This window comes from Pelodiscus sinensis, chromosome 6, assembly GCF_052426305.1.
Source record: "Pelodiscus sinensis isolate ZL-2025 chromosome 6, ASM5242630v1, whole genome shotgun sequence".
NCBI classification, from domain to species: Eukaryota; Metazoa; Chordata; order Testudines; family Trionychidae; genus Pelodiscus; species Pelodiscus sinensis.
The window spans coordinates 84,363,709-84,390,849 of NC_143057.1; the positions used below are offsets into that span (position 1 = coordinate 84,363,709).

Sequence of the window (27,141 nt, forward strand, 5' to 3'; positions counted from 1 at the left end):
TGTGGTTCTGCAAATAACCGAGGATCACATGTCATGTTCTTGAAGTATTCATGGCAATAGTGCAGAGCTGTGCAGACTCCATGCCTCTGTCAGAGACAGTGGACAGCAACAAGACCCACTCAGGTTTGTGAGATTTTCAAAACCAGAATGAAAAACATGAGATAGGTTGACAGTACTGGATGGAGAAAGTAGCATGATTGAAACTTGAGTCTGCAGTCCCAGTAACCCCTGCATGATTCATTTCTGCCCCAGAACTTTTCAAACTTACCCATGAGGCACCACACCGTGCACTAAAACAAGCACTCCTAGTGAATACGTGAAGTGCCAATGCAAGGAGCAGACAAGCCATCTACTAACTACAGCAGCTTATACCAAAGTAACCTGTGTCAGCAAAAGTTTGTTGTGTACACATGCCTTATAAACAGACATGTCTATTTCTCATGCTAACAGATACCTCAATCTGTTCACTTATCAGGGCTCCTACTTTCCTTTGGCTTCTACTCCTTTGTTTATATTCAGCAAACTGCTGATGTTTAGTGTGAACATTCCTGTTTTAGTCATGAGCCCCAAATCTCTGACTCACATCTCTGGATGGGGGGATAGAGACCAAACTAGTCCCTGGCATAATGCAAAGCATCCCACAGTGTGCTCTAAGTTACACCTGAATTCCTGTGTCTTCTAAGGGCTGATCTAGGGGAATCACAGGAATACAGGGAAGCTTCAGCTGTGTCCCGTTCACCTGTCCTCTTTTCCCTGGGTAAATTCTATGCACACCAGGGGATTACTCTTAGGTGCGGCCAGCAGACCAGTTCTACTCACTTTGCAGCAGCAGACTGGAACAAGGGAGACTGCATAACACCACTTCCCATCTCTCTACTCTAATTTTAAAATGCACTTTTTATTGCATCCCGTGCTCAACGTAGTTCTTTTCTTTTAAAACACTTAGGCTATATCTACACTCGCAGCTTCTTGCGCAAGAATGGCCATTCTTGCGCAAGAATCCACAGAGTGTCCACACTGCCTGCCTGCCCTTGAGCAAGGAAATTTACAGTACGGCGTGGTAAGAGGGCTTCTTGCGCAAGAACTATGTTCTTTTTTAACAGGTGTAAGCCCTCTTGTACAAGAGCTCTTGCGCAAGAGGACAGTGTGGACGCTCGGCAGGGATTTCTTGCGCAAGAAAGCCCTATGGCTAAAATGGCCATCATAGCTTTCTTGCGCAAGAGAGCGTCCACACTGCCATGGATGCTCTTGCGCAAAGCACATCATCCACATGGCAGTGTGGACGTTTTCTTGTGCAAGAGTTCTTGCACAAGAACACTTGCGCAAGATTTTCTTGCGCAAGAAGCCACCACTGTAGACATAGCCTTAGATTCATAAAGATAAAAGGAAGATATAGGGAATATTAAGCAGCATTATTTGATTCACAGGATTGATACTCAGAATTTTAATGACAACTAAGCCAAACAAAAAAAGGAAGGGGGAAAAAGACAGAGAGCGCAGTGGACAGCTGAAGGATGTATAATAAGATACTGATTGTTCCTGGCTTATATCTTAAAGAGGAAGAATCTGCTTAACATTCTAAGAAAAGATTTCATAAGCATTCATCTTATTAGCTACATTGTTCAGTTGGAAAATCCTGTAATACAGGCAGTCCTCGGGTTACGTACAAGATAGGGACTGTAGGTTTGTTCTTAAGTTGAATTTGTATGCAAGTCGGAACTGGTACATATTGTAGGGGAAACTCTAGCCAAACATTTCTCCAGAGCTCAGTTTTATTCTCCCACACCTCACTTCCCTCAGTCCTTTATTCTCAAGCTGAGGTGTCTGCTGAGAAAAGCCGCTCCGCGTCTCCCTGGTCTGCTGGGGGGGGGGAGGGGGCGCTAGCTTCGCGTCTCCCTGGTCTGCTGGGGGGAAGCAGCTAGTGCGGGGTTGCCTCACCCCGTTTGTAAGTAGGGATCTGATGTAAGTCGGATCCATGTAATTTGGGGATTGCCTGTATGATGACTTCACTATGTGTTTCTACAGAAAATGCTGGATGGTAGGGAAAGTGAGATTTTAGAGGAGGAACTGGAGCCTCAGATTTTCTGGTGATTTTTTTGGTGTGTCATTGGATCCAGATACTTCACATACAAGTCTCAAACATCTCTTTCCTCCCTTTACATCCAGATTCTATTTTCCTGCTTAAATAACACAAAAATCTATTTTTATTCTTTATTCCTTTTGGTAAAAATCAATGTCTATCTTACCAGTTTTGTCTCTTGATTACAGTAAATATTTATTTTTCCAGTCACACCATCCCTGTCCTCTTCCCACCTGAGTCTAATCAAAATAATGCTAATATAATTTGAATCTCCCACTGCTCCAGCCATGTTATCACTACTCACCACCTTGAATCCCTTCCCTTGTTTTTTCTCTTACTGCTTCATACAAGCACCTTTTACTCCTCTTCAAAGTTACATAATTATGTCCCTTCTACATTTCAGTTCATTTCCTTCTATTCACCATGTCTCTCCGTGCTGCTCTCAACCTGCTCCTCTGGTCACATCTACTCTTACTATTGTACCTTTTGTCATGCTTCTCTTTTGCACAGCACACTTTCACACTTCTTGTCTACAAGACAACTCCTCTTTTACTGGTCTCATCAAGGACTGAATAAACCTTCTTTTATCTGGACTGCTGTCCTGCATTAGCCTATGTGATCTACGGGCCTTACTGTAGTCTATATTTTATAAGGTGCATTTTCTGTGCTATAGACATGCTTAATTTTTCCATCTTAGCTTTGATGAGTTTGTAGTAAAGTTAAAGCTATGTTAGTTACACTTTGGGTGCATCTACACTGCACTGTTATTCTTGAATAACGGCCATTATTCTGGAAAAGCAATATTAGCATCCACACAGCAATTGAGTTATTTCAAAAGAAAATAAAAATAACGGAGGGCTTTTTCCGATGTTGGTAAACCTCATTTTGGAATGAAAGTCCAGGAATTTAACTACTAAAATGCATATCAACAGAAGGCCATTATATATTGACTCGCCATTGTGGAACAAGATCCCAGTGGAGGCCATGTTCAAAGAACCCCTCCCGCAGGCTGTGTGTTGAGCCCCGCATAAAAGCAAACTGTACCGCGGGCCACATGCAGCCCACAGGCCATGTGTTGTATAGCCCTGACCTAGACTTTAGTAAGGCATTTGACATGGTCTTGCATGACCTTATCATCAATAAACTAGGGAAATATAACCTGAAAGGGACTATTAGAAGGTGGGTGCATAACTGGCTGGATAACCGTTCTCAGAGAGTACTTATTAATGGTTCACAATCCTGCTGGAAGGGCATAACAAGTGGGGTTCCGCAAGGATCTGTTTTGGGGCCAGTTCTGTTCAATATCTTCATCAATGATTTAGATCAGTGTTTCTCAAGCTGTGCTCCGCAGAGCCCCAGGGCTCCAAGAGACATCCCCATGGCTCTGCGAAGTTGACAAACTGGAAACATCGATAGGTACAACACATACAATCAGTGGACCGCTGGGGCTCCGCATAAATTTTTACGCATGTAAGGACTCCGGAGCCCAAAAAGTTTGAGAACAGCTGATTTAGATGATGGCATAGAGAGTACGATTATTAAGTTTACAGATGATACCAAGCTGGGAGGGGTTGCAAGTGCTTTGGAGGATGGGATCAAAATTCAAAATGATCTGGATAAACTAGAGAAATTGTCTGAGGTAAACAGGATGAAGTTTAAGAAGGACAAATGCAAAGTACTCCACTTAGGAAGGAACAATCAGTTTCAAACATACAGAATAGGAAGTGATTGTCTAGGAAGGAGTACTGCTGAAAGGGATTTAGGACTCATAGTGGACAACAAGTTAAACATGAATCAACAGTGTGATGTTGCAAAAAAAAAAAAAAAGCAAACATGATTCTGGGATGCGTTAATAAGAGGGCTGTGAGCAAGACACGAGAAGTCATTCTTCCGCTCTACTCTGTGCTGACCACATTTCAAGAAAGATGTGGAGAAGGTCCAGAGAAGAGCAACAAGAATGATTAAAGGTCTAGTAAACATAACCTATGAGGGAAGACTGAAATAACTGGGCTTGTTTAGTTTAGAAAAGAGAAGACTGAGAGGGGACATGATAGCAGTTTTCACGTATCTAAAAGGGTGGTATAAGGAGGAGGGAGAAAAACTGTTCCCCTTGGCCTCTGAGGACAGGACAAGAAGCAATGGGCTTAAATTGCAGCAAGGGAGGTTTAGGTTGGACATGAGGAAAAACTTCCTAACTGCCTAGGGAGGTTGTTGAATTTCCATCCCTAGAGATATTTAAAAGCAGGTTAGACATCTGTCAGGGATGGTCTAATGGGTCCTGCTGTGAGGGCAGGAGACTGGACTCAATGACCTCTCGAGGTCCCTTCCAATTCTAGTGTTCTATGATTTGGAGTCACAGCAATGGCATAGCTGGGACCAGGCTGTGGATTACATGAAAATGCTTAAGGAAATGATGATGACTCACACCATTCAATTTATAGCCAGGTACTAAGGATGTAAAAACCCACTAAAATAGTTAAACAAATCATTTAGCTGGTTATAAACATTAGTCATAATACAGCAGGAGTTCAGCCCAGCCCAGCCCCGCCCTGCCCCAGCTGGTGGTGGCTGCTCTGATCCTGCCCCATCCTAGCCAGTAGGGGCTGCTCCAGACCATCCCCACTCCAGGTGACAGGGGCTGTTTTGCCCTGCCATGGCCAGGGTCCTGCTGGCTGAGCCACCATGGGCGGACAGGCTGTTCTTGCTGGCTGGGGCCTCCAGTTCCTTGGTAAGCATACTAATTTAAAAGGTCAGAAGGCAGATGCTGCCATCCCAAAGCAAATGAAAGAGTTTCTTGGGACTATAGGGTATAAATACCATTCCATCTGGTTGCTGGTTGGGCTGTCCCCCTCCTTAACCTGGTTCAGCTGTTTCCTTACCAGGTAACCAGTTAACAGTTTAACCTTTTACATCCCTAATATGTACTCACATTTACTTTAAGTGAATACATTTGCAGACTAATTAAACACTTCCATTGCCTACCATCTTTCTTCTGCCATGGCTGGATTATAGTTATGCTTATGAGCGCTGAAGTACTTATCTCTTGGCACCATTTCCCCACTTACCCAATCATCCAGGCGAACATGTGGCAAAACTACAAAGGTGAAAATTACACAACAAATTCACACCCCAAAATTTCCTTTCCAACTGTTTGCAGGGGATGTTTTGAATACTGCCGGTGCTTCTTATCTGTTAGAATCTGGAAAGAAAACGATTTGAGAACAGTTGCCACCACACTATTTATAAGCTGCCATTCGTAACCCCCTTCTTGAGCCTTATGAAGGCACTTCACTAGTGATTTCTGCATCTAGTCCATTACTCCTGGTTGAACTACAGCATATCATGCCTCAACCTATGAGCTTTACAGTTCAAAGTGAGTGAAGCCAGGTTTTTTAATATTTAAAGGATGCAATTCAGTCCTAACAAATCACTACACAACAGTGAAAAGAACAGAAAAGTTATATTGCACATACAGTACATGAAACTGATACTTCAAATGACTGACTTATTTTAAAATACAATCTGTAAAACAAGTTGTTATTGCTTATGGGGGGTAATGTGCATGTAGGGTTTGGAGACCTAAAGAAAAGAAGTTTAAAAAGTTAATCTTCACTTAATTAAAACTGTAATTAAAAGAGTATAAAATATTTTATCTGATATTTTCACTCTCAAGATATGTTCTATATTTGTCATTGTGCATTACAATTATTATTTTGAAAATTATTTTGCACAATTATTATAGCCTCTTTTACTTCTGTTGAACCAATACTCCTTTGAGGCTGCACCAAGTTTTCAATGGTTTCAGAACTTCCACTTCTCTCTATTCTGATAGAGAGGAAAGCTGAGAGGAAAGATCCCATGCTGTGAACCTTAAACTTGTAGGCAGATGTCTATCTTGAAAACCAAGAATATTTTAAGGTCTGTTTTAAACACTATAGCTGAACAGTTTTTCTTATGGAGATATTTATTCTTCCCCAGGGGTACATTTTTAAGATACAGAAGTGATCTAAAACTACTAATGTTCTTGCTAAGTACCAAAACCTTAAATTTAAAAAAGCCACACAGAACTCTCCTCTACTGAAAAACTAGCCAAGTAGCCTGAATACAAAGCAGCTTTGATATTGTGGACAGCACAGAACTTCTCTTGGCCAGATTCCAAAGAACTTGCATGGTGCTTAGTAAATTGATCACATACCCTCTTCACACTACTTTCACAAGTCCATTTGTCTCTTGATTCAAATTCTCTCTCTTTCCTTTTACCCTGCCAAGCACATCTACGTTGTTTCCTGATTAAATGGTACCAGTAGATCTTCACTATTCATGTGTTCATATATATAAACACATTTAATCAACATATCTAACATACCTATTCCACCCCCAGCATCCATCAAATAAACTCAGGCCTCTGCCCTCCTGTTCCTCAGTCTCTTAGCCAAATGCCTAGGAAAAGGGGCTTGCATCATACCTTAATACTCCAAAGTTAGGCCTGGCAGACCTAAGAGGAAACAAACTCCTGACGCACCCACAGAAAATATCTTGCCATCATCCTTCATATGTCTCCATCCAGGGACTTTAACCTGAGCGCTTCAGCTGCCCTGGGACCACATGGTGAGAGAGGAGGTCTCTCAGACTGGCAGGGCTCCAAGCATATGGAATTTCATGCAACAAAATCAGAACTAGAAACACAGAAGTCAGGGAGCTTTCAGACGGCAGTTTTAGACAGGTTTCCTGCAAGCAAGCCCAAGCGCTGTCACATTCTGTACAAGCTATAGCAACTTCTAGACAGTCCTCAAGCTAGTCTCCATACAGAGTACAATGTTGCAGTAATCCAATATAGAAGCCACAAAGTCACTGATCACAGTGATACTGTTTGGATTTATAGAAAGCTTTGCAAATGCCTAACAAGATGCAAGTAAGAAAAGGCTGTGTTGACCACCAGTGTCACCTGGAATTCAAGCAGACTCTTAGCTTACAAACCATTTGGATACACAGTAGATGGAGGCAAATTCCCACAGTAGCACAGGCAGGAATCAACAAGGCCATCTCCTTTAGAACTTCTCTAAGCCCCTTGGCATCAGCTCGAACAGATACAGATTAAGACACAGATCACCTGCTGTCATTCAAATATGTTTAATAAAAGAAGCCATAACATTTAGAGAAGATGGGTGAAATCCTGGCCTTCTTCAAAGTGAATGGGAGATTTGCCCTCGACTTAAGGTACCAAGATTTCACTCTATGATTTTAAGCATGGTCTCTCTAAAATAACAAAGAGCATCACCAAGAGTTAAACAGGACTGCATTGTTTAAATCCAATTAAAATATTACTGCAAACTATTAATATAGTTTCTCCACCTGAGAAGCAAGAGTTACAGTTTTAAATATATGTACATAATTGACAGAATTCTGATTATAATGCACTAATAGTACTAATATAAATCAGGAGCAATTCTATTGACTTCCCTTCCTTGTAATTGAAAACAGAGCTTGCCTCCAGACAAATGCATGGCAGAAAATACAGAGGCAAAGAGATTTTCACACAGCACCAAAGAAAGAGCTTCATAATTTGTGCATCCAAGTACATAAACGCCCAAAGAGTTTTAGGACACCAAAAGGAATGGACAGAGTGTGAGCAGGGTTAAAATTCTGAGCATTTATGCAGATATGTGCCAAATTCTAAACATATTAAATCCATGACTAAGCAATTGTGACACACATTTCCTGAATCTGGGGCTTAAACAGAGCACACCTCATATTAGTGAAAATGCTGCCGTGGCACTGGAGCCAAAGAAGAGATTAGAAGGGTTTATGCCTCTAACAGGATTTATAGAGCCAGGCATTTTCTTTCTTTTAATCTAATAGAAAAACAGGTTTTTCACACATATAGATTTATTTAGTCTCTGTGAGGAACTGGATGGTGATTTACCACAGGGATGGGCAAACTGGTTCTTGCCAGCAGTAGATTAAGGCAGGTTCCCTAGAACACCAAGTTCTGAGCCTCTGGTTTGGTGAAAGCCTCTGAATTTTCAAACCAGGGAACTCCAAACATCTGCCACCAACAACGTAAGAGCAGCCGTTCATCCCTCAGGATGCTTAATGAGCTGTTCATTCGTCAGCTCCCTCTACACAGGGGTGGGCAAAAGGGCCTACACGGGCCACATCCGGCCACATCCAAGCAGGTGAATCTGGCCCAGGGAGGCCCTGCTGTTCCTCTGCCCCCAGGCCAATTAGGACCTGGGGGCAGGGAAGCGCCCAAAGTCTTCTCCACTCTACCCCTGCCCTTTGAGGAGCGTGTGGCACTTCAAAGCACCACCCTCCTCCTGCCCTCCAGGAGCACATGGCGCTTTGAAGCACAGTGCGCTGCTCAGAGGGCGAGAGAGAGCGGAGGAGGCTTTGCGCACTCCCCTGCTCCCAGGCCAATCAGATCCCACATGTTCCTCGTAGGGCAGGAGGAGGCTTCCCACACTCGCCTGCCCCAAAGCCTTGATTGGCCTGGGGATGGGGGAGCGTGCCAAGCCTCTTCCAGGGCATGGGTGCCTAGTTGGAAGGGGGGCAAAGGGGTTTCCCCACCCCCAGACCAATCATAGTCTGGGGGTGGGGTAGCCCTGTCCCTTCCCGTTTAGGCCCTGCCCCTTCCGAGGTGGCCCAGAGCTACTTCAAAAATTTGAAAAATTTTTGAAGTAGCCGCTAGGAAAAAATTATTGCCTACCCCTGCTCTACACACTGATCAAAGCAGTCAGCAGAAAGACTCAGCACTGTACGGGAACAGCTGGGCCTTCTCCTGCTCAAAAGGGCACTGCCCATGAGCAAAGGGAAGGGAGAATAAGCGAAACCTGCTAGAGCTGGAGAAGAGCAACTATGTCGGGATTGACAAGAGATCACTAGAATGTTAAAAGGTCTGAGCCTCACTTTGTCTTAAATTCCCCCAACTTCTCATAAAGTAAGGAAAACTGAATTTCAGACTCAATCCTGAATTGAACCAAAAGCTTTTTGGGTCTTCAGACTGAGTGGGCTCGTCTACATTGGCCCCTTTTCCGGAAGGGGCATGCTAATTTTTCAGATCGTAATAGGGAATATCCGGGATACGATTATTTCCTAGGGAGCAGACTGCTCTGGGATTGCAAGAACCAATTCAAAATTATTGGTAGGAATAAGAGATCCTCCGGAAAAGGGCTTTATTCCGGAGGATCGCGCCAGTCTAGACGCTTTTATTCCGGCTTTTCCCCAAGCCGGGAAAAAAAGCGGCGGACATGTTTATTTAAATCCGCGGGGGATATTTAAATCCCCTGCGGATTTCCCTATCCTGGCTTACCTGATTTGCGTCCCTTTTCCGGAATTTGGGGCCAGTGTAGACGTAGCCCTCCTGACCTCCTCCCCTCAGCACAAGCTCCTTCCCCATATCTTCTTCCCTTCCCTTCCCTTCCCTTCCCTTCCCTTCCCTTCCCTTCCCTTCCCTTCCCTTCCTTCCGCACAGCCCAAGCCTCTGCCCCTGCCCTACGTGGCTTCTGCCTTCCACTTTGCAGGGTTGCCGGAGCCTTTTTGAATCCAGTGGTCACTTGCCATAATGTCAGGATGCCACATCACGCCAGCATCCTTGGTGTCTGCTGGCATCCTGCCCTCTGCCTTGTGCCCCACTTCCTTGTGCCGGAGCTGCATGCAGGCAGCCAGGCGCTGAGAATTGCCTCACTTCCCCCTTTCCAGCGGCGCTCTGCTCCTCCACTGGCCGGTGGATTGGATGGGACTGTGCTGCCCATAGTGCGGGCTTCGGCCAGCCTGTCACAATGGCCCACTGGGCCAGTCTGCCCCTGCACTCACCAGCTGGTAAAATCTATGCGGGCGAGTGTATTTATCGATCCCTGGACATGATGTGCAACCCTATTTTGCCACCAGACAACTTTGCCATAGAGTACACCAATAGAAAGGGCTGTTTTTATATGGTTATGCAGTTGCAAGCGGTCATCGGGGATGCTTCACTGATATCAGTATTGATTGCTTTATAAAAGTGCATGCCGCCTGAATTTTTAAGAACTCAAGACTGTTCAGAAAGACAGCCAGGGCCTTTCTGTCCTGATTGGTGAATTACCATTGGTGATCCTAAAATGTCAATAGTTATCCTATGGGAACCCAGCCTATCTCTAGTACTGTGGCTCACAAAGCCAGACAACATCCCTTTGACAACATCAAGGGAAGATTCGTATATAGGCTTAGCAGGTGCAGAATGGCATCTGAATTGGCTTCTAGTAGATTGAAGAGATGCTGATGTTTACTAACAACATTATATCTCCGTGAGAAAAGTAGTCCAATGATTACAGTTGCCTGCCGTGTCCTGCATAATATCTGTGATGTAAAGCGGATGAAGTTGCCATGGGGTAGAGGGCAAGGTTGAGCAGCTGTCTGCTGAGTTTAAACAGCTGTACAATGACCCATCACAGATAGGGGGCTTTGAAAGAGCACTTTAACAGTGAGCCACAGTAATGCATTGTGGTGTACTATGCTCTATCTGGCTCCTCTCATTTGGAGGCCTGCTAGAAATTATATGGTGCTTGATGCACGTCTACGAATATAACACTCTCAAAGCATCTATTAATTTTATGGTGTTTGCTGTTCATTTATGATTATATCATAGCATGCATCTCTTATCCTATGAGTTGTCAGTAGGCTTTCACTGCCAGCAGGCATTCTGCAGCATATGTTGGGAACTAATGAAGTTATTTTTTTAAAGAGAAAATTGGAGAGGGTCCAGAGAAGAGCAACAAAACTGATTAAAGGTCTAGAGAACATGACCTATGAAGGAAGGCTGAAAGAATTGTGTTTGTTTAATTTAGCAAAGAGAAGACTGAGGGGGGACTTGATAGCCGTTTTCAGGTATCTAAAAGGGTGTCATAAGGAGGAGGGAGAAAACTTGTTCATCTTGGCCTCTGAGGCTAGAACAAGAAGCAATGGGCTTAAACTGCAGCAAGGGAGGTTTAGGTTGGACGTTAGGAAAAAGTTCCTAACTGTCAGGGTAGTTAAACACTGGAATAAATTGCCCAGGGAGGTTGTGGAATCCCCATCTCTGGAGATATTTAAGAGTAGGTTAGATAAATGTCTATCAGGGATGGTCTAGACAGTATTTGGTCCTGCCATGGGGGCAGGGGACTGGACTCGATGACCTCTCGAGGTCCCTTCCAGTCCTAGTATTCTATGATGATTGAGTAATGACAATACTTCAAAACAAAACAAACCCACTTCTGTGAAAGTTAAAAACACAGATATTAAAATCCTAATACACTTATCACAGAGGTTAGAGAAGGGGCAGGAATCTTTAGGTCCATTTTAGCTACACATGCATCAACCATAGCTCTCACAAGTCAGTGTATGAGAAGCTGTGGTTGTCCTTAATGACCTGGAGTGTGGTAGAGGCCGGGGTGTCCTGTAGAATATTGGAGGGGGACATGTAGAGAGATGCTATACTGCAGTTCTCCATGGGCTGCAAAGGGAGTAAGTCTGAGATTGAATCCAGGGACGACTGGTGAGGAAGAACATGGGGGCCGCTCCTCCCTGTGCCACTTCTAGCCTGGGGAGAGGGCTGGAACAACACTGCAGACCCTGCCCCTACTCTGCACCTCTTCCCCACCTCTGCTCCACTCCTGCCCTGCCTCTTCTCCCAAGCTGCCTCCCCCGAGTGATGTGGCCCTGGTGGACTAGTGGTGGCCTGGTGCCGACAGCAAGGGTCCACCTGCACTCACCGGCATCAGTGGGGGGAAGTGGAGTGATGTGGTCCTCTGCTCAACCCGCTCCCAGGCATGTTGTTCCGCTTCCTACCAGTGAGTGCGGAGGGAAGGAGAAGGGGATGATTCCGTCCCCTCCCCAAGCAACGTGGCAGGGAGCCAGGGGAGTGGAGCTGCTTTCCCCATCACTACTAGTGACTGGGAGGGTGGTGGTGGTGGTGGTGGTAAATCTTGCTGTAGGTGCCAGGTCACCCTGCTAATCTCCTGGGCCACCCAGAGGCTCTGGCCCCTTGTTCCTCCCACCCACAGTGTTTCTGGGGACATGACCCCCCTCTGTTTCCCTCCATGCATTGCCTCTAATTGAATCTGTAGGTCCCAAGCAGGGCACCAACTGACAGCACCTGCCATGTTGAATAGGGCTTGCCGATATGAGAGAAATGAGGAGAACATTGCTTGGTTGCATGAAACTATAAATATAGGGCAGTGTCACTGAATACTTCCAAAGCTGTCGCTGGCTGGCACAGGAAAGTGTCCTGCTGCGGAGGCAGAAATAAGGCTGTCATCCCTTGAAACCTTTGGAAGAGGATTGCAGAGCACCTCTGTGAAAGTTTCATAATGGTCTCTCAGGAGGACTCCAGGGACATCCCTGTGTTTTGCATAATTCCCTTTGCCTAACAGTATATGGGAATGAAAAGCAGATAACACTAGTTCTCTTTGTTGTATTGCTACCTCTTTTAGGAGGAGTACATTAATGAAAAGTTGATGGCCGTGTCCTGTTGAGGACACCATCACTAAAATAAGTAAATTGGCACACTTACTCCAGATTCCTTCCCCTGTATTGGGCTCATCTGTGCATAACCAACTGGACTGAGGCAGAATCTTAAATGTTTACTGGCTTGTTTTGCAGCTGGACCCCCTCTGGCACCAATCCCTCATCCTCACCTCTTCCTCGTCTACCTCCTCCTGATCCTTGCTATTCATGCCAGGGACCTGAGACTCAGGCTACTCAGAAGTATTCAGAGCGGCATTGAAGGTGGTTGTGGGTCTCCCCCACGTGTGGCATGGAGCATTTTGTAAAAGCAGCAGGTTTGCATCTTAGCAGGGAATGGAGCTGTGGCCTCGACTGTTGGCCTCCCTGGCCTTCTGATGTGCCTGCTGCAGTTCCTTGGCTTTCACTTGGTTCTGCTGCTGACTCCTGCCATAACCTTTTTCCTGCATCCCCCATGCAATCTGCTTATGGGTGTCCATGTTTCTACAGCTGATCCTTAGCTTTGCCTGCACTGGCTCAGGCCCATGAGAGACAATCTCTCTGTCTGCTCCAGGCTCGAGCATGCATGGACTGTGCAATGGTGTGGTCAGTTAGGCCTGAGCACTTGTACACAGCAAAGGAAGAGTGTGCTCCCCTGGCTGGACAGTCAGGAAAAGGCATTTCAAAACATTAAATGTAAGTGTAGACCCGTCATAGCCAAGCTGATGCAAGGTGCCTTCACCTAATCTAGCTTTATAGTGTAGAGCAGGCCTTAGTGTGCTAGACTTCAAATTTTGCTCACATTTAGTCTGACACTATGTGCTTTAGTTTTATTTAAATTCCATACACCTGGGTTTATTTAAGACACTTGTGAACTCATAACCATCATAAGCCATTTCCAGAGAGAAAGGAAACAAAACTCAGGATTCAGGCGAGTCTGAGTGAGGAGTTGGTGACAGCCCACACCAGTGACTTGGTCAGAGGTGAGGTACGGTGGGAGCCCCTATGTAAGAGGCACTTCTTGGATTCTGCTTTGGAACTGAGGCACAGAAATAAATTAAAGTGAAAACCAAGAGGAGTGGTCAGCGCAGGGGGACCGATGTTTATGTAGGCACTTCTAATACTGTGCTTCAGTGATGATTACAAACCACCAGAGGAAATCTGAGTTAAGGGAAACAATAAAAATATTACATTTATATTGTGTCAGTGTAAATGGTCATAATCGAACTCTCATGAAAGTTCTCTTCTAGATCACTCACTCGGGAACCTGATTTCAGTAGATACAGATTGGATATCCTTTTGAAGTATGAAAGATTTTGATGTTTTAATGCAATTTGTTTTCCATAAAACATGCATTTAGCGTCATGTTAGGACATTTCTGTCAGTGGCTTATTAAAAGTAACCATAGCAACCAGCAGTCCTTGCAAAGCAAGCTGTTCTTCTCTTTTAGGAAATGCAACTTCATCTAAATTTCCTCTCAGACATTGCAGACATTTTGTTATTGTTTGCTCCTTTTAGATCCTTTTCCTGTGTTTTTTTAAGCTATTGTATGGTGGATTTTTCTTGGCATGTTGTTTTCTATTGATTATTTAAAAAATAAAATAAAAGGGCAGCTATCTCTGGGACCTATTATTTTTTATATTGTACTATTGTTGCGCATATATATATATATATATATTAATACTTTTGTCATCAAGTGTCAGCAATAACGTTATTTCATTTGAAGAAATTTTTGATGTAAGTTAGCATAAAATGTATTTCAGAATGCAGAGATTTAATATTTTAATAGATGTTCTCATATGTTAAAATACACTGGTTGATTGGCCTACTTATTTTGACACACCTATTTGTGCTTGGTTAAAAGTTTGATATTCTTCTAAAGTTATGAATTGAGACTACAGGAGTTTTTTAAATAGTTGTAAAAAATAATCCTATCTATTACAGTTTAATATAGTATTGCCATCTGAACAAGGATGGATAAAAGCAGATTTTTATTTGTACTACTCTTGCAGAATTGAAAAATAACCAGTAAACTTTTACAATCTGAAATATATATTACTGGGTTTATTGGCTGTTAGAATACTGCTGGGTATGTATATGTATAAAGTTATATTCCTTTTTCAGGGACAGATGACTATACAAGCAAAGTTTGACAAAGATATTTACCTCCCAGAAGATGCTGAATTTTACTTTGTTTACGATGGATCAACTCAGAGACATATAACATTTGCTGAGCGAATTAATAATAATGCTCTGCAGTCCATCATTCCAGGTGAGCATGGTGGTTGTTTCAATTTTTTCTCTTTCTACTCCCACTTTCCTTTTTTGATGTGAATGGAAACCTGATTTTTCAAAATAGTTGTGTTGTCTTATTAAGTTTTTCTAATGGGACACATGGTGCAGTGGGGTGGACTTTGGGGATGAGTTTGAGTGGTTAATTTGTGCCTTTTGCCACCTCTTGTGCCTTTTGCAATGTTATACAGTATATTGTTTGCAGTGGGGGAGCAGGGCAATGCATGTGGTCTTCAGGTGTGGCTTGATGATTAAGCCTTTGTGACTTCTACAAAACAAGCCAAATCTTAGCCCTGGTCTTTTGCACCTGGACATCCTGGACTTGGGAAGCCTGCAGAATCCCACTGTGTCAATCTGTGAACCATCCCAGGATGTAGTGTGGTTAAGAGCTTCCAATTATTCAGTCTTGGCTTGCTCTGGGGATTTTCCCGATTTGTCCAGGTCTGGGTTACATGTGTGCTGTTCTGTGGGATTTTGTGGACAATTCTAGCCTGCACTCTATTGTTTGACAAATGATGTGAAGATATTGTACTGCGAGAGGTAGATCCAAGGAGGCAGGGTTCAGGTTAAGGGTCTAGACCTGCCTCTGCATTTTAAATGCTTCTTTTTATGGCCTTGACCTTTCTGTGTTGTTCCTTTGGATTGTAGGGGGAAGAAATAAAAAGGAATGGGAAACACCCTTGTTAGGGAGCAAATAAATCTTTTGTTCCTGGTGTGGTGAGAAATCCCCATACTTATTTGCATGGGCAGCGGCTAGTGGAGGCAAGGGGAGGCCCACTCACATTCTGCCCCCATTCTCCTTCCTGCTTCTCCCTCTGCAGGTGGTTGGCTCTTCCATGGCTGCCAGCCTCCTGGTGCTTCAGGCATGGGAGGGCTGGGGCTCTGTTTGCTGACAGCCTAGTACTCCGGGGCCAGAAGGCTGGGGCTGCACTAGGGATGTTAAAATACGTTTATTAAAGTAAACGTGTAACCACTGAAAAGTTCAGTGGTTACACATTTACACGAGGAGGGGGGCAGTCGGCTGCTGCCTGTTCTCCCCCCATCCACTACTTCTGATACATGGGGCGGTGCAGACTAGGGATGTGAAAGTGTCACCGTTTACATAGTTAACCAGTGTGCCTGCGCTCATTGATTAATGTGCACGCTTACATGCAGTCCCCGCCCCCGTTCCCTGCTGCTGCCTCCTGTACTGGGGAGCAGGCTGGAGCCAGTATGCATGGGGAGCAGTTGGCTTAAAAGCTATGCAGCAGTGTGGGGTGAGGAAGCGGCTTACCATGTACCAGCTCTTGCCTCCCACCCCAGTACTGCTGATACAGAGGCAGTAGTGCAGGAGGGGAAGGGAGGGACTGCATATAACTGTGCACATTAACCAATGAGCCCAGGCTCATCAGTTCTCCATGTAAACGGTTACACTCACATCCCAAGGCTGCACTGCCCAGCATAATGGTAAAAACAGCAGCTGACTAATTTTCCAGCTCCAGGTGCTCCAGCCCTGGAGTTCTGGTTGTAGGAAAACTTGCTGGCTGCTGTTTTTGCCATTATACCAGTGCTCTGGGGTTACACTGTCTGGCCACCTGGTATTCTAGAGGAAAACAAGGGGGGGCACTAGCTTAGGGCAGGAACCAGTGGTCACAATGGGGGCTGGAGTCCAGTGAGCACGGAAGGGGTGAGGGTATGGTGATTAGTTTCCCTAAAACAGCTGTTCACACTGCACCCATGTTCATTTGACTTCTGGAATTATATTATGTCACCCATGAACAGAGCTGGTCCTAACCAATTGGTGGCCGCAGGTAACTGTTCGGCTTGCCCGTAGGGTTGTCAAAAGGTTTCTCAAAAACACCAACCAACCACACACACATACACGCGGACAAAAATTTGTCAAGCAAAAAAAGAAAAAAGGGTCAGGGAGGGGTTGGGGAGTAACCAGGGAAAACCTGGGGGCTCCAGGGCTGCCCCTTTGAAATGTGTGTAGAAGTGGTATTTTAAAGGGGCAGCCTTAGCACAGTTGTTCTGCAGCTCAGCTGTAAGGCAGCTACTTCTTTGAAACGTGTATTTCAAAGGAGCAGTGGAGCCCCAGGTCAGCTGGGGAGTCTCCAGCTGATCCCAGGCTCCGTGTTGCGCTGCCTCAGCAGCACTTCAAAGGGGCAGTGCAGCATTAACGCCTGCGATTAATGCGTTAACAAATGTAATGCGTTAATCCTGGACTGCATTGATCTCAGACATTAATGCATGTCAATTGACAGCTCTAGTAGCAAATAAAAACATAAGGTCATAGACTACACTCAACAATGGGAGATTAAAACAAAGATTGAAAGTAGAATAGTCTATATATTGTAACAAAATTTTACTTAGCAAATTGCCAAATAAAAGTACTTTGTATCATTTTTGTTTAAAGGCCATTGCTATCTCTGTTCCCCATGTGCTTGCCCATTTTTGTGTATTTATCTGATCTGTATGAACAACTGTGGTACTAGTATGCAGAAATTAGGTGTATACCTACATTGTCTATCCTTTAAAATACTATCAGTAGGTTTCAGCATTCACTCATGTGAGATGTAGAAGAGCAGTGTGCAAGTCTTGTAGAGGTATTTCTATCAGTTTGCCAGCTCACATAAATGACTACCATGGAAACTAACCCTGGGGGTTTTCAAAGGAGCCTGAGGGAGTTATGTGCCTAGGAGAGTGGGCTCTTAACACAGTGTGATTGATAACCTGTGAAAATTCCAGCCATAAATAAAAATGTGAAATTGCAATTTTGTCAAAACTGTGGTTTTATAAATAGCAATGTACATTTGTGGAAAGCTTCCAGGGAGGTCAGTGGATATAAAATCCATGTTAAAAATGTCCAGTGCTCCCACTCCATGTCCCTCAGGAATCCCTTTCTTTGCTGTCCTCATTTTTCGTGCTTTCTACTTAAGAAACTGCTTCTGTGATTGGTGACAACAGTCACAAATGGGCTTACCTTGTTAGGGGGCAGAAGGAAAGTATGGAAAGAGTTGTGTCTGTGATCTATATTGGTCCTATGCTGAAGGTTGTAATGGTCAAGTCCAGATGATTGTTGCATCTTTAATTTACATTTGAACAGCTGCTATACTGCTGATGACATCTGATGCCCTGTCCATTCACTGCTCCTAATTCTGTCTCTCTCCAACCCCCAAACACACACATTCTGTGACCTAGCAGATGTGCTCTGGATATGGGGTTGGTGGTGTCTGGCTGTGCATGCCCCCAAAATCTGCATGCTGGGATCTATTCAAACTGCAACCAGGCTTAGATGCAGTTAGCCAATGACCACCTGCCCTTCTCCCCATCCTCAGTCCTGCTGTTGATTGTTGAGAACTCTGCAGAGTAGAACCAAGACAGTCCGGGGAGTTCTAGGACAAAGATCATTTAAATTAGCTGTTCACATCTCTCACTTATTTAAATTATGTAGGTGCTGAAATGTCCTATCCTGCCTCATGCTTTTGTATAAGGGCATTTAACACTTACTGCAATCTGATGTGGTTTTAAACAGACCATTTTAAAGTATTCAGTACTGGTATGTCTGGTTCTTCTTCGAGTGATTGCCCATGTGCATTCCAATAGGTGTGTGTGCATGCCTTGTGCACAGTCGTTGCAGAATTTTCCCTTAGTGGTACCCTTCAGATTGGCTGTGGAGCCCACAGTAGGTCCATTGACAGGAGGAGCAAGGGGTGAGTTACCTTGGAACCCAGTGATTCAAAGGGGCCTGGGGCATGGGGACTGCCACAGTAGCAGCAGTAGCAGCCAAAGTCCCGAGCCCTTTAAATCACTGCCAGAGTGCTGCACTCTCTGGTTGGCTCTAAGGGCTGGTGACATGATGCGCTCACAGCAGCATGGAGGGCTGGATGCCCTGGCTCTGGCCCTTTTTCTGGAGGCCCTGCCCCTTCTGGGAGAGTGGAGCTGCCCTTCCCACCTCACCCTGGGGCCCATAGAGGTTGTCAGACCCCCGACTCCAGCGTGGCACTTTCATGGTGCAGTGGATAAGACATTGCTGACTTGCTGTCCTCTCAGTTCCTTCTTACTGTTGGAGCTTCCTTAAACTCTGGCTTGGTAAGCACTGTTACTGGTATCCATTGTTAGTTGCGCGTCATTCAGTTAATCATTGTAGTAGTTAGTTACTTTGGGTACCTCCCCCCCCCATTTACAGATCCACACGGGGGCATGCTGTAGTATCAGAGATTTAAAATCCTGCAAGAGCTATGGGAAGCCTATGCCCAAGGGCAATCAGCACTTTTCATGCCTCAAGTGCCTTAGAGAGGGCCATCAAATTGAAAAGTGCCCTGTTTGTAAGAACTTCTTGCCTAGGACAAGGAAATAACATGATCATCTCCGGAAGTGCTTGCTAATGAAGGCAGACCTCCGCCCCCAAAGTTTGCACCAGCTCCAGTGGTGAGCAGTGCACTGACCTCGGTATCTGGTATGGGATCCGTTGCTGCTGAGGAGAGATACCACAAAGGAACACTGGCACCATTCCCTGCAGGACCAGGCAGGGGTGAGCATGCCACTCTATTCTCGCTTTCCTGATATCTCATTACAAAAGAAAACTGGGAGAGGCTGGTCCCCCACCTTGAGGTGCATCTCATGGTTGCAGGTCTCAGGCATTTCTCCAGAGGACCCGACTACTACAACTGCTCAGGAGTGTTTGCAGAGAGTATGAACTCCCATCTGCACAGCCTGAAGGACTTTGGGGCAACCCTAAAATCCCTAGGATCTACACCCCTGCACCTCAGAAGAAGCCCTTTTAAACTAGGGATGTAAGCGACTAATTGGCTAGTCAACAAGCAAAAGCTTATTGGATAGTCGACACATTAGGTGCCACGCTTGGGGAATGTACAGCCAACCTGATGGGTACCGCTAAAAAAAAATTCTCCAGCAGTTGTGCATGCAGTGGATACACACACCTATTGGAATGGACATGAGCAATCATGTGAAGAACAACAGTTATGAGAGGCAGATAATTTAACCTCATCTCCCCCGCCCAAATACATCAGAATAACTGGGAGGATATTTATTAACTGTATAGTCAGGTTTAAATTTAAGATCAAAAGTGATTGATAGGTTTCCCTTTAACAACTGGATTTAAATGGAGGGAAGTAAAATAAAGCAACTAGGTATTTTTTAAGTTTATAAAGAGATGAAGAAAGAGCAATATATATTCTGGAAGAAGTTAACATGTTAATGATTTATCTACTTTATATTTCAGGCCATGGATGCCAAGAAACAGTTTCAGTCTCTGTGTTCATGTACATGAAGGGATGTTCACCTGTGACCCTAGGCTGCTCTTCTGTCACTTACAGGCAGAATCTGGCTTGCAAGTTATCTCATTTTCTGATTAGCCACTTTGACTGTGTCACTTCTACTAGTCACCAGACACTGCTTAGTAAGTTTGGGCTAACTGTAGAAGATTTGCAATCACTGGATCATGATGTGATGCTGGCCATAGCTCATGAAGAACTGCCACCTACATGGAACATCCTTGGAAGTTGTTCTGAAGATGGTAGGATTTTTCATTGAAATGCTTTTAACTGTAATTTGCCTATACCTGTACAATTCAAACTAGAGAGTGGGAACTTTCATAGAAATTTCTACATCTCTGTGGCTTATTTTACTGCTGTGATGGGAAACTTGTTTCAGAGAAGGGAAATCAAGGCTTCAGTTTGTTCCTGTAGCATCACAAATCATTAATAATTGTTGTAATTCAGTCTCTCAAAGAACCTTTTGTACCTTGACTCTCACTGTGAATTTAGTCCTTTTGATGAATAATGCCTGTCTACAATTGATGACAAATTTGGCGCCTCACAAAACCTCAAAGATTATAATAACAAAGTGTCTCCATCTTGATTCCAAACTGATGAAAACTTTTTAAAAAGTTTTACACAAACAAAAGAAGATATGAAAAAAATTGTCATGAAAGGGACACAAGAATGTTGCATTACAGGAATTCTAACTAGTGACTGATTATTATTAACCCCAGTACCATCAACGGTGAGGCCTCATTTAGGATTGCGTTAACCCCTTGAAAAATATGTATTCCATAACTTTCAAGCCACCCTGTACAACACGGGTGGGGAACCTCCAGCTTGCGGGCCACACTCAGCTCATCGAGGTTAGCTAGACTGTTTGTTTAGCTGAGTGTCCACAAGTATGGAGCCCTGCAGCTCCCAGTGGCCACTGTTTGCCATTCCTGGCCAAGGAAAGCCACGAGAAGTGGTGCAGGCCTGGCCACTGCTTCCCGCATCTCCCATTGGCCAGGAACGACGAACTGCAGTCACTGGGAGCTGCAGGGCTCTGTGCCTGCGGATACTCAGATAAACAAAGTGTGTGATGGCCCATCAGCAGCTAGCCCTGCTAAATTATGTGTGGCATCCAGGCTGGAGTTTCCCCGCCTCAGCTGTACAAGACGGGCTCGTCATTAATGTATCAATATGTTCTGCTAGGGAAGCATGAGTGGGATATTTTACTAACTGGTTGTGCGCTGAGAGGATGCAGAATGAAAAATAGCCATGGTACTGTATTTGAGCAGTAGTACTAAATCTTTTGTATTGAAATCAGGTGAAATGTTGGCTTCAGGTTTCACACACAATTAGGTTTCAGTTTTCTGCAGTGTGAACTTTTTCTTCAGACTAAGGATGTTAAGAGGCAGGTAATTGGGTAATCATGTAATCAATACAATCTGTAGTCCCAACTCCCTGCTGGAATCTCCCACAGACGGGCTGCTGCTGGAGCAGCCTCCTGTTCCCCTCTCCCACCCCACACATTGCTGTCTCTGATTGAGGCAGCAGTACCCCGAGATGGGAGGTACTGTGCTGGAGGGAGCCAGCTTTCAAGCCGGCTCCCCCCAGCACTGGCTCCTGCTTCCCCAACCCCTCTTGCTGCCTCTGATATAGAGGCAGTAAGGGTGTGTGTGTGTGAGTAGTCTACTTGATTACCCAATAAGCCTAGGCTTATCAGGTAGTTGACTAATTGTCTCCTCCTTTACATCTCTACTTCAGACCCAGTCAATTTATAGCTTTGCTTGTGAACTATTTGAAACTTAGCTAAGTTTTGAGTACTTGAAATTTGTTCAAAATTTGAGAACAAGCAACCCTATGTGACCTTAAGCTGAAAAAGACATTTGGGAAAAGATCATGAGAGTTTCACCTGGTTCTGTTTGTTGTACTCTTTGGGTGAGAATAGTTTCAAGATTTTTCTAATTCTACTATGTCTGTAGATACTAGTGTATTTCATACTGCTCTAGGGTGCTTTGTGTTGCTTTTTTTTAAAAAAGATTTTTTTCAGAAATTGGAAGTCTGTTTCAAAAAATGAGTTTCATTCATAGGATTATTTTCCCCTAGAGAATGAGATGTTAGGTATATAACCAAAGAGTTGATTTTTTTTGTTTTTTTTTTAATACCCCCATAAAAGTAGTGGCTTATGTGGTGCACTGAATTAGTGCACATGTGTAGGAGGAGTTGCTGGCTTAGGCAATAAGAACTATGTTCTTTTGTTTCCTTCTCATGTGTAGTAAACATTGCTTCACATCACTAGACTACATTGTGGTTGAGTACAGTTTCTAATCAATGGCTTTATCCCAGGCTGCAGAAGTCAATGGGAGTCGTCTTCTCATTACTTCAGTGCATTCCACTTTGGAGTCCGAAGGAGGCTCTTGTCTAAAGTACTAGTAGACACTGTAATATCCTGTTGTAGAACAGGGCTGCGTTGACTGTTTTAGATATTCCCCCTGTAACTTGTGATTCTGTCTGAGGCAGGAACTAATGGTCAATAGTTAGCCCTTCTCCCTTGAAGACCACATGGAAGCTTCTGCATGTTGCAGGATACTTCTTACCTGTGCAAGGTGAACTGTTCTCGAAGCACATAACAGCCATATTTAAAAGTTCTGTACCGATTTACTGTTTGCTTCTGGGTGCATTTCAAGGCAGTGGGGACAGTGCTACTTACCTACCCATGAAACCACTACTAGGCTACGTCTACATTGGCATGATCTTGCGCAAGAACGCTTTTGCGGAAGAGTTCTTGTGCAAAAACTCTTCCAGAAGAGAGCGTCTACACTGACGTGTGCTTTTGTGCAAGAGATGTGCTTTTGCGCAAGAGCATCCTTGCCAGTGTAGATGCTCTCTTGCGCAAGAAAGCTCTGATGGCCATTTTAACCATAGGGCTTTCTTGCGCAAGAAATTCATGTTGCCTGTCTACACTGGCCTCTTGCGCAAGAACAGCTGCACAAGAGGGCTTCTTCCTGAGTGGGAGCATCATAGTTCTTGCGCAAGAAGCACTGATTTCATACATTAGAACGTCAGTGTATTTGCACAAGAACTCGTGGCCAGTGTAGACAAGCAGCAAGTTTTTGCACAAAAGCGCCAATGTAGACACAGCCCTAATGTGCTACTTACCTACCCATGAAACCACCTCTCTCCTCATGCCTGTGTCATGGTAGTTAAAATCATCAGTGATTCTCTTGTTGTTGGTTCCTGAATAAAACTCCCCTCAATATGTAGCAACTCTTTCTCTGAGGTGGGCCCTCACTTCTGGAGTCAGATATGAAGCACGTATACTACTCCAAGAACTTGAATTGTATTTATTTGGAATGGTAGGGTACATTCTTCTCTCAATATGCATGCAAATCTCTTGATAACATTGATAGAAATTACATATATGAACCAAGAAGAGGTTATATCTGTTTATTCAGGACACGAACACTGGTTACTCCAATTGATCCCTTTTGATTTGCGTTGTTCTGAACAGCTTTTCTCAGAGTGCCACTATTCTATACTGCTGTCTCCTCTTTCTCTCTCTCTCTTTTTTTTTTTTTTTTTTAAGTCAGGGGAGTATACCAGAATAGCTATAGAGGTAAACTCCAGGTTGTATGTGCCCCTTAAGGGTAAGATGGAACTTGCAACAAGGTGATTTGCTCTGCTAACTTACTAGTATATAATGCAGTGTTTCTCAATCTTTTTTTTTTTAATAAAGTACCCCCAGTATGTACAGTTTTCAGACACACAACATTTTTTTTCTACCATTGCAAAACATTTGTTTAAACAACTTAATTGTAGCCAGGCGGGCGATGAAATTTTTGGGTGTAAAAAGTACAAAAAAAGAAGTGCTGTAAACCTTAAAACAAAAATTCAGTTTTCTCCAAATTTCAGTTGTGTTGACGTACCCACCAGACCAAGAGCAGCCTGAAGCAGGCTGCAGCAGCTGGTGCCCCAGGCAGAATGCACGATTGGTGCCCCCGCCTGCAGAGCTGTCAATAGACTGACATCATCATCGGGCACCCCGGGTGCCCCGTTGAAGGCGGCGCCTTAGGCAACAACGGAGTCCACCTATAGTCACGGGCTGCCCCTGCCCCAGACTTCTCTCGAATACCCTAAAGGGGACTCATACCACTGGTTGAGAAACACTGATATGTTGCACCATTGCAGGTCCTCTTTGTACTGGTGTGCAGTGTCTCTACATCATGGGCATTTGTATTAGCTAAACTGTTGAAGTTTATAGTGGGTTGCTTTTTCATTATTGGTGTTATCTCTTACTCTTGACCCTTTTTGACACATGTTCCAATGAAAAATATCTGACCGGGTCCTTTGTTGTTTGTATTTCATTTGTGCCTTGGGTCTGCTTTCTAAACATGGATCAGGGTCCCATTGTGCTAGGCTCTGTATAAACACTCAACAGAAAGAGAGACCTTGTCCCAAAGAGCATGTAATCTAAGTTGTCAGGGAGCATCACTCTCTCACTATTTGACGAGTTTACAAATACCTGAGCAGCGCTTTTTTAATAGTCATAGTAGCAGAAGGGACCTTGTGAAGTCATCTCAGGCCTGTATGTGGGGAGGCACCCCTCATGACTCTCTAAGTAAGCATGCTCTGGCGTGCCAGGGGAAAGCAGGAGTGGTGCGCTGCCTGAGCCTCCTTCTCCCATGCTCTGTCCAGCTGGAGGAAAGCTGGGGCTGATTTTCCTGCTTACTTGGGGGACCATAGGGGTACATTCACATCTTTTCCGTCCACATTTATAAAACACTCCGCCCAGAAATTCCTGCATACGGCCTGCATGTCCCCTGTTCTCATTGCATACATTTTGATTGACTTTGTCAGCTTCTTTGTCTACATTACATGTTTTTTTCCTCCCCTCACTATGCCCTTTCCCTCTCATTTCTATGTATATGGTTTATTTTGTTTCTTGCATTTCTTTTTACAAAGTCTTGTATAACTAATAGCTTGCATAACTTCCTCTTATCCCTGGCAGAGAAGTACTAATATACTGTACATGATTTGTTCACTAATCAGTTGCTTATCAGTTACTGTGAGACTACTTATGCTAGGAACACACGTTTATCAGACAAAAGACCTATTTACTTGTATTGTTAATTTTCAAAGGGCTGCTATTATCTATTCCCATTGTTTATTCAAAGAAAATGACTTTAGAATGACATTCATGGAGGAAATTATTCTGCCTTATGGTGGTTTTGGTCCTTTTTTAATGAGCATTTAGAGACCTATGGTTTGATGAAAATACAGTCAAAAGAATAATTTATTCATAAGAGTTAGGTATTTGGAACCAGTTCTTGTAATCCCTTTGTAAGTGTACAAAATGGGCTGGATAAAGGGAGGAATTGAATTGGCCACTGAGTTTTCTAAACAATTCAGGAATTTAATACAGTCACACAGGTCAGAACTTGTTAGCTCCATTATTTAAACTTGAAAAAAGGAAAAGTTAATAAACTCATGAACCTTTCAGGAAGCATAAATTATTATAGTAATAAATGGTTGTTTGCACACACAGAGAGCAATGTCATCAGCTATCTATATATACATAATACATGAGGAATCGTGATTTCTGCTTCACAATCACAAGCAGAGCTAAGGGAGAGATTCTGTGCATTCAAATACCCTCCCCCCACCCTTTTGTAATCATAAGGGCATTTATTTGTGAAAATGAAATCCTGTAGGATGTTAACCACTAATGTGTCCTAAAGCTCAGAATTTGTTAGAGTTGGCCAAAAAATAGGAAAATGTTTCCCTTTTCGCCAATTTTTTTCCAAAAAAATTGATTTTTTTCAAGCAGTTCTAGAACTTGTATTTTAAAGTGCTTCCTATGTCAGGTCATTTTTATTTCCTTTACAGAGAACCCCTGTAGAGCAGCATAGAGATTAAGGGATCTGTAGAGAGAGTAGTTTTTTTCAGCTATCATGCCAAATTGACCCATCCCATGGGCAGAAACCTGAGAGAGAGGTCTGGGATAGGGGAGGAAATCTCTGCAAGGATCTCTGCACAGCTTGTCCTCTGTTTCATTGTGTGTGGGGGGTAGAATTTGTGGGGAACAGTGCAGGCTGTGGAACTCACCCATAAATTTTGCAGATCTATCTGGCCAAACATCTGGAAGGGCATCCATAGACAAGTAACTTTTTCAAGTAATTTTGGCTGTATGATGGATGGATGGTCTCAGGGGTCTGTTGTAGGGTGATATTTGCTGGTTCTAGTTATCCAGCGGGCTGCTCCAACCCAGCAAGGCCCACTGAGGACAGTGGCATTCTAACCTAGCTGGAGCAGTCCCGCCTGTCTCCCTTTTAATCAGTTAAACACTACATTTAACCAGTTAACCAACTAAATGGGATTTTACATCCCTAGCCTGCTGTAGGGTAGCGTGAAGATTGGATGAATGTAACTGTGCTGTTGATTAAATAAGAACATTAGCAACTTCTTTTGTCATAAACCACAATAACTTTCAAGGTAAATAATGGTAGAAATGTAGCCGTGTTAGTCTGGTGCAGCTGAAACAAAAAACAGGACTGTGTAGCACTTTAAAGACTAACAAAGATGGTTTAATAGGTGATGAGCTTTCTGAGGAAGTGGGTCTGGCCCACGAAAGCTCATCACCTATTAAACCATCTTGTTAGTCTTTAAAGTGCTACACAGTCCTGTTTTTTGTTAAGGTAAATAATGTTCTTTAGGATTTGGAACCATTAGTAGAAGCAACCAAGTTATCTGTTACTAAATTTTAATGAATGTTATTCACCTTGAAAATCAATTTTAGAGATCTAGCAAAGGAAGTAGCCTATGCACATATTTAATTTTCTAGCAAAAATAACATTAATTGCCTATTTCATAAATGCCATAATTATTTCTTAGGAATAGTTCTTGGAAGAGAAACTGGTAGAGAATTCAACCCCTCTCCATTTTTTCATCTATTTTTTCTGAAGAATATCAATCATTTTGTGACATTGTAGACCAGGGCTACTCAACTTTAGAAGCCGCGGGGGCCACAATGATACTCACAGCACATGCCGAGGGCCAAAATTTAAG

General features: G+C 43.8%; 1 protein-coding gene across 5 annotated transcripts in view; it reads left to right on the forward strand.

The window, feature by feature from the left end:
• The window catches only part of ARHGEF28 (Rho guanine nucleotide exchange factor 28), a 165,210-nt gene that overhangs the window by 22,587 nt on the left and 115,482 nt on the right, over positions 1-27,141 (forward strand). For 4 of the 5 annotated variants that reach the window (XM_089779347.1, XM_089779344.1, XM_089779346.1 and 1 more), the window contains exons 3-4: positions 14,660-14,807; positions 20,052-20,345. In XM_089779347.1, the coding sequence (XP_089635473.1) occupies positions 14,660-14,807; positions 20,052-20,345 (442 nt within the window). The remainder of the gene's footprint in view (positions 1-14,659; positions 14,808-20,051; positions 20,346-27,141) is intronic. The other variant, XM_089779348.1, reaches the window with a different exon arrangement.